The 12,367-nt window shown below is 46.0% G+C and overlaps 1 protein-coding gene across 1 annotated transcript in view; it reads left to right on the forward strand.

Annotated features, from left to right (window-relative positions):
• The window catches only part of FNDC1 (fibronectin type III domain containing 1), a 112,246-nt gene that overhangs the window by 50,412 nt on the left and 49,467 nt on the right, over positions 1-12,367 (forward strand). The window contains exons 6-9 of the mRNA XM_061130167.1: positions 5,472-5,570; positions 7,157-7,277; positions 10,831-11,018; positions 11,754-11,861. Coding sequence (XP_060986150.1) covers positions 5,472-5,570; positions 7,157-7,277; positions 10,831-11,018; positions 11,754-11,861 — 516 coding nt within the window. The remainder of the gene's footprint in view (positions 1-5,471; positions 5,571-7,156; positions 7,278-10,830; positions 11,019-11,753; positions 11,862-12,367) is intronic.

Consider the following 12,367-nt stretch of genomic DNA (forward strand, 5'->3'; position numbering starts at 1 on the left):
GCTGATGCCATAATGTGGGTCAGTTTTCTGGATGTGCGGGGGGTCGGGGGCGGTTGGTGGTGGTGAGCCTAATGCTTTTCCCATCTTGGCTCTGATTTCATCGTTTAGCTTTTTTAAAATATAATTTCATTTGTTTATTTTTGACTGTGCTGGGTCATCATCGCTGTGTGGGCTTTTCTCTAGTTGTGGCGAGCGGGGGCTCCTCTCTCATTGCGGTGCACGGGCTTCTCCTTGCAGCATCTTCTCTTGTTGCGGAGCATGGGCTCTAGGGTGTGTGGGCTTCAGTAGTTGTGGCGTGTGGACTCTAGAGCGCAGACTTAATAGTTGTGGCCTACGGGCTTAGTTGCTCTGAGGCCTGTGGGATCTTCCTAGAGATCAGGGATCAAACCCATGTCTCCTGCATTGGCAGGCAGATTCTTTACCACCCAGTCGCCAGGGAAGTCCCATCATTTAGCTTTTTAAGCTTCATCGTAGATCCTGGGGCACTGGACCTTGGGTCCCATCGAGATGAAGTGTGGTGGCAGCTGATGGAGTCTGTGGACCACACCTGCCCTTCTTCCTCTTTGCAAACTCTCACTGGGTGAAGGAGGCATCGAAGCATCGGCCGTGGAGGCTGAAGGAACATTTGCCGGGAGAGGTTATGAGTTTGGTTGCTTGGTTCGAGGCCTGCTTGCCTTGCTCATCAACAGGCCTGGAGAGTGGACACAGGCCATGCTCCGAGGTGGGGCAGCGATGATCCCTTGGTCCTGGCATCCCTTGGGGGTGGACACCCTGCAGCACTCCTAGAACACTGGTGCTTTCCTGCCTTCCTTTATGCCCCCTTATCTACATGACGAGTTTGGCAGGAGGCACTGGGCAAGCGTGGCTGGGCCCTTCCTTCTGCGTCCTGTAGGGGAAGCCGAGTTGCAGAGCACACAGTCTGTTCCTCTTCTCTGTGCCCGAGTCGTGGGGGGCCCAGGGTTGCTGGGGCCATGAGGTCCGTCTGCCTCTGGGGTTTGGTATCAGAAAGTGCACCTGCCCCAAGCTCTCCAGCTTGGAGTGTTCTAGCAAGAGGTACTGTGGCCCCCCCTGCTTAGTCTTGTTCCCTTCCTAACTGAATCAGTGCTCAGGCGAGGAAGAGGGTGTGATTTTACTGGGTCCTGCTGAGACTCCAGGGGTGTACTGGGGTCTCATCATGACGCAGTTGTGGCCCAGCTCCCAGCACACGCAATGAGGGGCTGGAGACTGACCAAGGCAGGTTTGAGCTGCTGGAGGTGCTGAGCTGGAGGCCGGGCTGGATTTCCTCCCCGAAAGATCCTCGGAAGTTACCTTACTGCTTTGCTCAGACACCTGCTATTGGAAAAGTCAGTTGGGCATTCCTAGGGTAGGATCGGCCTGGCATCCTACGGGCTTTACTGGGTCTCCACATGATGGCACAGGCAGCCATGAGCTGGGCATGGCATTGAAGCCTCAAACTAGATGCCAGGCTTTTTCCAGCATCTGTCTGCTCCAAAGCCACATGAAACCACTAGGGATTGCGGGAGAGACTGGAGAAATCTGAGTGAGTTTTGTGAAGGCTGGCTTCAGTACTAGCAGCAAGACCCAGAGCTAGAGGCTTGACACCTCATTCATTCATCCATCCATTCCGGGGCCTACCCCTAGCCCTGAGTGGTTGTGCTGTGCTGGTTACGTGGCGGTTTCGGGGAGTCAGGCCAAATTCTTCCCAGAACATCAGCAGAAGAGCTGAGTCCCCATCTTTGCGTTTCTGACACTGCAGGGGAGCACTGTGCCAGTGGAGAGTTTTCACTGCCCGGAGTTCTTTCCTAGACACCACACATTCAAGTGTCCTCTGGTGTCCACGAGTTTTTCATCTGACTGGTTCTGTTCACTTTTTGTATCTTTAGTAGTAAAGCCCTGGCTCGCCTGAGCATAGCAGAAGGATGTTTTTTTTTTTTTGCTTCCTGAACTTGAGCAAATGTTGGCACTGAGGTGAGGGGTAGGCCCCAATCCCAGCCTGAACAGACAGCTCAGGACTCCACCCGCTAGTTTTGGAATGTTCACCAAATAAAAAGTGTTGGATTTGCCATCGTGAAGATCTACACGACCACATAGGAGGAGGTCTCACTGGACACTAGCTCATCCTGTCCGGGAGGATGGGGCAATGTGAATTCCCGGGGATGTTGGAGTGGCCTGCTGTGTTCGAGGACGCTGGTCTCCTTATTTTATCCTGTGCAGGATTTTAATTCCACTGGTAACGGAGATGCCACGGAAAGCGTGGTACTGCAGGGAATGGCCAAACCTTAAGGAAACTTGGAGAAAAATGGGCCTGTGGTCCCGTCAGCAGAAACCCTGCCCTTGGAATCATTCATCAAACACATCTTCTTGGGCATCTTCTAAGTCAGGCAGCATCCTGGCATGGCCTCCCCCCAGTCCCGTACGGGGGCAGATGGTACCCAGAGTGCGTAGAGATCACTGTTGTGAAAGCGGCTGCAGGGGACAGAGAAGCGTCGGGGGCAGGTGGCTCTCTGGCCTCCGGGAGGTGCCACCAGTGTTGAATCTTGTCGTCAGAGGAGCCCCCCGGGGGTGGTGGGAATACGGAGCAGGAGGAGGTAGCCAGCCCAGAGGAGGTGGGAGCCGGACAGTAAAGAGGAACGAGCCTTTGGGTTCCTTCAGGATGTCTCCACTGACCTTCAGGAGTCAGTTTCTGCCACGTCACACTGAGGTCAGGAAGTGAGGGGAGTCGGTGGGACTTGGGGTCCCAGGGGTCCCTTGGATGGTGATGCTGCGCTCATTTTGGAAATTTTGTTGCTACTCTATTCAATGATAAAGGAGCATGGGAAGAAGTGTGCTTGTATACCACTGGGTCTTTATGATATTTCTATGAAAAAGTGGTGAACTGCAGCATGCCCAGCTATCAGGCGCTTTCTCAGCCCAGGGTCAGTGTCCCATGGGCTCTGGGCTCTCTCCCCCCTTCTCAACTATGTTAGTTAGAGCCCAGGGCTTGTCTGAGACCAGCCTAGCATTTGGGCCATGTCCTTGGGGTCATCTCACCCCACTGAGCTGGCTCCCCATCCGTGAAAAGGAGGCGATGAGAGTGGCTTCCTCGTGGGGCTTTGTCGGGACTGAGGAATTGAGATAAAATGCTTAACCCACACAGAGACTAGACCCAGCACACACGAGCCGGTGTTAGAGTTTACTGCAGTGCCGCCTGTTTCCTGGAGATCATCTCAGGCCACACTGACCTGGAGAGCACAGCAAATCAAGAATCTGGGCATTCAGCAAATCAAGAACTTTAACAATTATATTGCAGACATGCAGAAGAGTCCGTTGTGGGAAACTGATCTTTTCTTGGTGGTTCCTGATAAACGATGAGCCACCACTTTCCACATTTAGTTCTTTATACACATTCCTGGATTGTGAAATTGAGCAGTAAAATTTTTCTTTTTTGACGTTTGGTGTGCTTGTCAGTAGCGCCAAGAGATTAACAGATCTGAAGGGACTCCAATGTTGAGACATTTAACGTTCTGGGAATCCAAGTGTTACAAACTTGATACTTCCTTTTTGTAAAACATAACATTTCAGAATTTTCTGAGAGAATAAGATGTGAGAGCCTCAGCCTCATAATGTACTCTGGTTGCAGTGTGAGTCTCATCTGCCCTATGTATGCATGACTCAATGGACATGAGTTTGAGTAAACTCTGGGAGTTGGTGACAGACAGGGAGGCCAGGTGTGCTGCAGTCCATGGGGTCGCAAAGAGTTGGACACGACTGAGCGACTGAACTGAACTGAACTGATGTACGTATAGACACATAGAGACCGCGCAGCTTGTCACCTGTTACTCCTTCGCTGAAATGCGATTAGTCTATAGAAGTTTACATAAACAGGGCTCTCTGTGTGAGTCTTTTTTGAACATGGGTCTCCTTTTATGTTTACTGTTTGTAAAAACAAGAGGTTTATTCTGCCATTGCCACATGGACGTTCACCATTCCGGCAGGCAGGCCACCAGTGTTATGCATTTTCTTTAGGATCTTAGTGAAACCTTTCTGGGCTTCCCAGGTGGCTCAGATGGTAAAGAATCAGCCTGCAATGAAGGAGACACCAGTTTGTTCCCTGGGTTGGGACGATCCCCTGGAGAAGGGAACGGCAGCCCACTCCAGTGTTCTTGCCTGGAGACTCCCGTGGACAGAGGAGCCTGGTGCACTGCAGTCCATGGGGTCACAAAGAGTCAGACACGACTGGGTGACGGAGCACACACGCAGGCCGTCTTATTAATGTGCGGACGTATTACCTGATGGTATAATTATCCACATTAGTAGTATGTCAGAATTGAAGTGAAAGTGAAGGCGCTCAGTTATGTCCGACTCTGCGACCCCATGGACTGTAGCCCACCAGCTCCTCCGTCCATGGAATTTTCCAGGCAAGAGTACTGCAGTGGGTTGCCATTTCCTTCTCCAGGTGTAGTATGTCAAGTGGCCTCATTTTTATTCTTGAACTGATCAAGGCTGCTATAGGAAACAAGGATGATAGAACCTGGAGTTATTATTAATCCAAATTAGCAATTTTGGATTTAGGGAAGATTACGAGTCCTTCTTACCCACTCCAGTGTTCTTGCCTGGAGAATCCCATGGATGGAGGAGCCTGGTGGGCTGTCATCTATGGGGTTGCACAGAGTCAGACACGACTGAAGCGACTTAGCAGCAGCAGCAGCAGCATGAGTCCTTCTTAGGGGTGTGACTTTGGGCAAGTCAATCCATTTTTGTGGTTTTATGTCCTCATTTGTAAAGTAAGAAAGTTCAAATTGGAAGATAGCCAGAGTTTTACCTGGGTCTCAGACTCAGTGATTCCATAGGACTTGAGAAGTGTAGGCTTTAGTTCTTGTAGTTTATTTCCAAACAATGTCTTCAAGTTTAGATTAAATTGGATATTAGTGGGCCCAATGCACAAGTTGGGGGGGGGGAGTGGGGGTGAACGAGAAAGAACAATCTAGAAATAAAGGATGAGTTTAGACTCCTCTGTTTGCTCTTAGCTCATCTTCAGAGATGCCATTCTGAGGATTTCAGTTCAAAGGGCACAGCGTCCCACTTGGGCTGAGACGTCCCACGCGGTGTACTTGCTACTCTCTATCTCTCTCCTCTCTATTTGATGACAAATAAAAACAGAGACATTCCCTCCTCTCTGTTTGGAGGTAAAAAGATATTTAGGGAATTACACGGGAAAATGTATTATCCTTTTCTTCTTTTAAACATTGTTCATCTTTCTTTGATGCAATAGAAACCCACTTTTTCAGGAGTTGCACATAAAAACCACTTCCGCGTTTCCTGGCAAAAATCGTGTCCTTTTTGAGTTTAGTTCCTATAGTGCTCGGTCTCATCTGTAGTTGCCCTGAATAAGTTAGGATGCCAATAAGATGAGAAGGGAAGGAGGTGAGGGGAGGGGGACACCGACAAGCGAACCAGCGGCAGAACCTCATCCCTTGCTTGTTGGTCTGCAGCCTCCGAGTCAGTGTACGTGGTCTCTCTGCAGTCCATGAACTCCCGGGGGCAGAGTCAGCCGGTCTACAGGGCTGCCCTAACGAAGAGGAAGATTTCAGGTATGTCTCCAGGGATGCATCTGGTAAAGCCGTGGTCTAGGGCCTGGCTGTTTTTCAAATGATGCTGGCCGGGTGATGATGTACATGGATTTTATTGGGTATAAGAGGAAGCAGGGGGACAGACTTGGTCACATTTTGGAGGAATGTGTGTTTCTTTTCTACTCAGAGGCTAGAGTGTTCCTGTGATACAATCTATCCCTCTGTATATTTGAATGGCTTCAGATTTGTCATGAGAGCCCCAAGCATTTATTCCATTTACAGGCACTGTCTGATTCATGCATAAATTGCCCTTGGTGATAGACTGGGAACAAAGAAAGAGAGAGAAGGATAGGTGTGGATGGGGCAGCACACAAGATATGCCCTCACACTTTATTTCGGCTAAAACTGCCTAAAAATAGCATTGAGAAGAGTGAGGAAAAATGTAAAACTGGCTTGCTGAGAGCCCGATCATTGGTCACTTACTTAGGGATAGTTTTTTCCACATCTGTTCACAGATGTTTTTTATATCAGTAACAGATTACATATACCTGATCACATGCCTTAATTTAAAGAGGCAACCTATGACATAATGATGTTCATGAATTCACAATTTATTTAAATAATATATTTATATGGTATACTCTTATATTGATAGTTACTGTAATTGTACATTGTATAACAAAAGTCACACATGTATGATATTTCACATTTTAAAAATTCTTATGGCATAATGATGTTTGTGAATTCACAATTGATTTAAATAATATATTTATATGGTGTACTCTTATATTGATAATTACTGTAATTATACATTGTATAAGAAAAGTCACACATGTATGATGTTTCACTTTTTAAAAATTCTTTAATTGCTGCTCTAGAAGAAGTCCCTGTATCACTTTTCTAAAGGCTACATAGTTCAGCTTCCCCTACTTGTAGTAAAAGCCACAACCTTTTGAAACATGAGCCCTGAAAGTTGAAAAGACAAAACAAATGAAAAAACTGCAAAACTCCAAGAGACTCAGAAAAGCAAAACTGAAGACGTCTTCTGAGTCTCAATGTTACAGATTGCACATAAACTTTGTGACTTTAATGTAGTCCATTGGAAACTTGCAAACTGAATTCTCTTTTCTGTCTGAATATAATATTTAATCTGCTTTGGAATCATATATTCTAAATTATGAGGACACTGAACTCAGTGTGATTTGTGCAATTGTTGAGCTAGACTTTTTTATTTCATGCCATAATCACCCAGGAAATGCTCTGAATTGAACTTTTCCTTCCTGTAAAAATAGTATAATTTCCCAGAAACTCAGTGTATACTGAGAAAGCTTTGAGTGATCTGGACTAACTCTGACCAAGACAAAACATCTCCTTTTGCACGACTGTCCTTACGTTGATTGCGTTAGGCAGCTTAGAATGTGTTTAAGAAGAGGAAGAATGGAGATTTTTGGTTTTCTGCGTTGACCAATCAAATAATTGCTTGACTTCCTATTCATTTATCTACATCAAGCATAAGCAATTTAAAAACTAGGCTCTGGGGACCAGCGGGACTCAGGGCAGAGCCTATTGTAGGGACAGCCTTTCCACATGCCCCATTGTTATTGCAGAAGAGGAGGATGAACTGGACGTACCTGAAGACATCAACGTCCGGGTTATGTCGTCCCAGTCTGTGCTGGTAGCCTGGGTGGATCCTGTTTTGGAAAAACAGAAGAAAGTTGTTGCATCAAGGTACTTTTCCTTCTTTCTTTCTCCGTATTTTCTCTTATTTTCTGTATGAGAGACATGGTTTTTCTGGCCCTGAAGAGATATATATTTATTTTAACGACTGTATTTTCAGACATACGTGAACACCAACCTCTTTTGTAGCTGATGGGTAGACTGTTCTGGGACAATCTAGCTGATTCCGTGGGTGGTACACATTGCCCACAGATCAGATGTGTTAAGACACACAGCAGGCCCTCACATCTCATCTGTTCATAGTCTGATCTTGTGTCTGGGATTTTCCTAGATTCTGTTTCATTCTTTGCCCCCAGTTTTGCTTTGTCTCTTGAATGTTCTGTTCATGCACAGAGTATGTGGGTCCATCTTAGGAAGAAGAGCCTTACTGTCTTCACGGTATCTGGGGATAGTGGCATCAGGAAGGGTCTTGTGTAGAGTGGTAGGCGTGTGTCTGATGCCTTGAGCACAGTGACTCCTCTTTAGATGGTCTTCAAGCGCTGCCTGGCTTTCTGTCCTATGTAACAAAATGTGCTTTATTTTGTCTTAACCCATGATGTTATGCTCTTCTGGTTTTTATAGTCATTTGCAATAGTAATGGAGGAAAAACCAATCATGAGGTTAAAATAATTTTTGTGTTAAAAAGGCCACTGTTATTGTTCAGTCCTTAAGTCAGGTCCAACTCTTTGTGACCCCACAGACTGCAGCATGCCAAGCTTCCCTGTCTAGCACCATCTCCTGGAGCTTGCTCACACTCGTGTCCATTGAGTCAGTGATTCCATCCAACCACCTCATCCTCTGTCGACCCTTTCTCCTCCTGCCTTCAGTCTTTCCCAGCTTCAGGGTCTTTTCTAATGAGTCGGCTCTTCTCATTAGGTGGCCAAAGTATTGGAGTTTCAGCTTCAGCATCAGTCCTCCCAATGAATATTCAGGGTTAATTTCCATTAGGATTGACTGTTTTGATCTCCTTGCTATCCAAGGGACTCTCAGAAGTCTTCTCTAGCACCACTGTTCAAAAGCATCAATTCTTCAGCACTCAGCCTTCTTTATGGCCCAACTCTCACATCCCTACAGGACTACCAGAAAAACCATAGCTTTGACTATACGGACCTTTGTCAGCAAAGTAGCCACTGGTGAATGCCATTTCTAGTTAGTGGTAGACCAACAGTCATAAAAATGTGCATTAAATGACTAGCACACATCCAAGAAAAAGTACACAGTCAAGAGAAAGCCAAAGACTTGGTGGTCTAGTCATTATATATTATTTTTTTAACCTATTTGCAACCAGGAAAAGTGAATATACTTTAGAAAATGAATGGAATATAATGCTGAGTAAATATATATGTATATGGTATATAGATGTTATTCTACATTTTATATATATATTATATATTGTTTGTACTAGCTAGAGCTTCTGTCACTGCTAGTAAAAAAAGACATCTGCTTCTTGTCAGAGACCTCAGAAGATGCATAGTGGTTCTCTCCCAAGCCACAGGGCCTCTCCCAGCAGGAAATGTTCCTGATCAACACGGATTTTGATTTCCAACATCCTGATGAAAAACAAAAGAAGACTTGAGTTTTCTTGGTAGAACTCTTACTGCTAATTGGTGAGCTGTGTCTGCAACTGAGGGCTTCCCTGGTAGCTCAACTGGTAAAGAATCTGCCTGCAATGCGGGAGACCTGGGTTCAATCCCTGGGTTGGGAAGATCCCCCGGAGGAAAAGGCTGCCCACTCTAGTATTCTGGCCTGGAGAATTCCATGGACTATACAGTCCATGGGGTTGCAAAGAGTCAGACACAATAGTCTTATCCTAACTAATGAAATATCATAACGAGTAGCACACCGTTTAGGCATCAAATGCCGTCTACTCTAAGGTGGTCACAAAGAAAACTTCTGAGAAAAGCGACTCAATGGACATGAATTTGAGCAAGCTCCAGGAGACAGTGAAGGACAGGGAAGCCTGGTGGTCTGCAGTCCACGGGGTTGCAAAGTGTCCGACACGACTGAGCGACTGAACAACAATAAATGGTGTTTGTAACTTGTAACATCGAGTGTTGAGGGTGTCTTCTGCCTGGGACTGACAGATATGACTGTGTTGGGTCACATGTACTCCTCTGCCTGATAATCACACAGCAGAGTTCCTTGTGTAAGCTGCTCTCTCCTGCTCTGTTTGTGGTGCACTTTTATTCCATCTCACAGTAATAAGTCTACTCAGAACCACAGGCTACCTTTCCTTACAGAACTCAAAGAAAACACGCCTGCTTTAGTACCTAGTGAGTCTTGTCTTTCTTTTCTGGAGAGCCAAGGTGCTTTGGGCTGGATCTGGTTCTTAATATTGCCCATTCCACACCAGGTACACACATACACAGCACATACACACCCCTGCCACATACACACACATGCACCCCCCACATACACACACACCACGCACACACACACACCACGTACACACATACTACACACACACACATACACCACATACACACACACCACACAGAGACACACGTGTACACACACACACATCACATACACACACACACACACCATGTACACACATACTACATACACACAGATACCATGTACACACACACACCATGTACACACACACACACCACACAGAGACACACATGTACACACACATCATGTACACACATACTACACACACACACATACACCACGTACACACACACCACACACACACACAGATACCATGTACACACACACACCCACATACATACACACCATGTACACACACACCACATACACAGATACCATGTATACACACACACACACCATGTACACACACACCAGAGACACACATGTACACACACACATCACATACAGACACACATACCACACACACACCATGTACACACACCATGTACACACACCACATACACACACAGATACCATGTACACACACACATCACATACACACACCACACAGAGACACACATGTACACACACACACACCACGTACATACACACACCCCACATACATACACACCATGTACACACACCACACACACACACACAGATACCATGTACACACATACACACCATGTACACACATACCACATACACACACCACACAGAGACACACGTGTACACACACACACACACCACACACACCATGTACACACACACCCACTCGTACACACCCCCCACACCCCACGCATATGTACACACACACATACACCAACACACACATACATCATGTACACACACACACCCATCCCCCCCACACCCCTAATAAGGCACTTGCCTCATAAAAAGAGTCCCCCCTTATTCCTCCCTTTTAATCTCTGCTTGATCTTTTGAGCAATAAAATGTTTCGGTCTTGAAAAGACACTAAACTGTCTTTCTTGGGCTACTTTAGACACATCTCCTTGGAACTTACTTTTGAACTAATAACAAAATCACAAGTTTAGAACTTCCTCTTCTTGATTTCACCACTTACCTCCAGAAGGCATCACTTGTGGGGAAGGGAAAACACCAAGGACGCCAGTGTCCACCTGCAGAGCGCCGGTCAGCTGGGTGTGTGGTGCTTTGCATTTTCTTACAGACAGTACACCGTGCGCTACCGAGAAAAGGGGGAGTTGGCGAGATGGGATTACAAGCAGGTCTCCAACAGACGCGTGCTGGTTGAGAACCTGATTCCAGACACCATGTATGAATTTGCAGTCCGCATTTCCCAGGGTGAACGAGACGGCAGGTGGAGTACATCTGTCTTCCAGAGAACACCGGAGTCTGGTCTGTATTCAGAATGGCTTTGGACTTGCAACTTGGGAATTACCCCTAAAAGGAGATTTAAAGACACTTCAGGGAGCCATAGTGATAATGGCCAGGAGAGGCATTTTTCAAAGTAGCATTACCCCTAAATCTTGTGAGAAGCTTCCTTGGGTCCATGCTTTAGCCTTTACTGGCTATTTTCCTGAGCATGTTTTTCTGACATGTGGAGTGCATTAGAACCACGTGGAGCCTTCATAAATTCCCGCTGTCTGTGTGAATGCCCCTGTGTGACAAACACATGGTTACAGAGTATTGGAGAGACTTCCTTTCTTAAGACTCAAGTTGTGCTTGATTCTGGGGGAGAAATTTGTTCTATATTCAAGGCCACAATTATTTTCTTTTAAATTGTGTCTTTAAAAACTTTGTCCAGAAAAAAAACCAACCCAAAATTTTATCCAGAGGAAGTTGGAACTGGATTGTACTCTTCTTTGTATATTTCAGTATTCGGCAACGAGAGAAATTCTGAATTCCTAAAAGCATTTCCCGATGTGTGTCTAACTCCTCACTCTATGAGTTGGTAAAGCTGACATAAACTGCTAAATACACAAAGAGCAAGTGGAGAATTTTCTGTCATGTATAATAAAAATGAACACAATAGCTCTGCAATGAAACATGTGTATGTAGGGACCATATGTCATTTACTTTTAGAACACCCATAAGGGCCTTTTTAAACCTTGGATTTTTGTCCTTTTATAGCTCCTACGACAGCTCCTGAAAATTTAAACGTCTGGCCAGTCAATGGCAAGCCTACAACTGTCACTGTAGCCTGGGATGCTCTGCCTGAGACCGAGGGGAAAGTGAAAGGTAGGAACCTCATGACTGAGAGTATAAGGCCCACATGGGTGTGAAATACCCAAAGGGAACTGTGTGCGTTGACTCTGATAAACACTGGTTCTAATCGCAGGCTTGGCGACTGCAAAAGCAATAGGGAGGTAACCTAAGGATTTGGAATGCCAACCCAGTGGACAAGGATATTTCAGCAGGGTTTTCACTGTCAGTCAGATCGGGGTCATCATGCAGATGATTTTCCATCGCCCCCTGTATGCAGGGATTCTGATGCTACTATCAAGAGGGCTGTTGTTAATTGTATGGATGTGACATCATAACCTTTAACCAAACAAAGTGACACCTTGTTTTTCATTCTATGGATCTTTTCATTGTGCCAGTTAAGATCATGGCAGGTCAGGCTTAGCAGGAACCCCATGGGATCATAAATGTCTTGAATGGGCTACAAATATTTGTTGTTATTGTTCAGTCACTCAGTGGTGTCTGACTCTTTGTAGCCCCATGGACTGCAGCATGCCAGCCTT

This window comes from Dama dama, chromosome 26 (genome assembly GCF_033118175.1).
Source record: "Dama dama isolate Ldn47 chromosome 26, ASM3311817v1, whole genome shotgun sequence".
NCBI classification, from domain to species: Eukaryota; Metazoa; Chordata; class Mammalia; order Artiodactyla; family Cervidae; genus Dama; species Dama dama.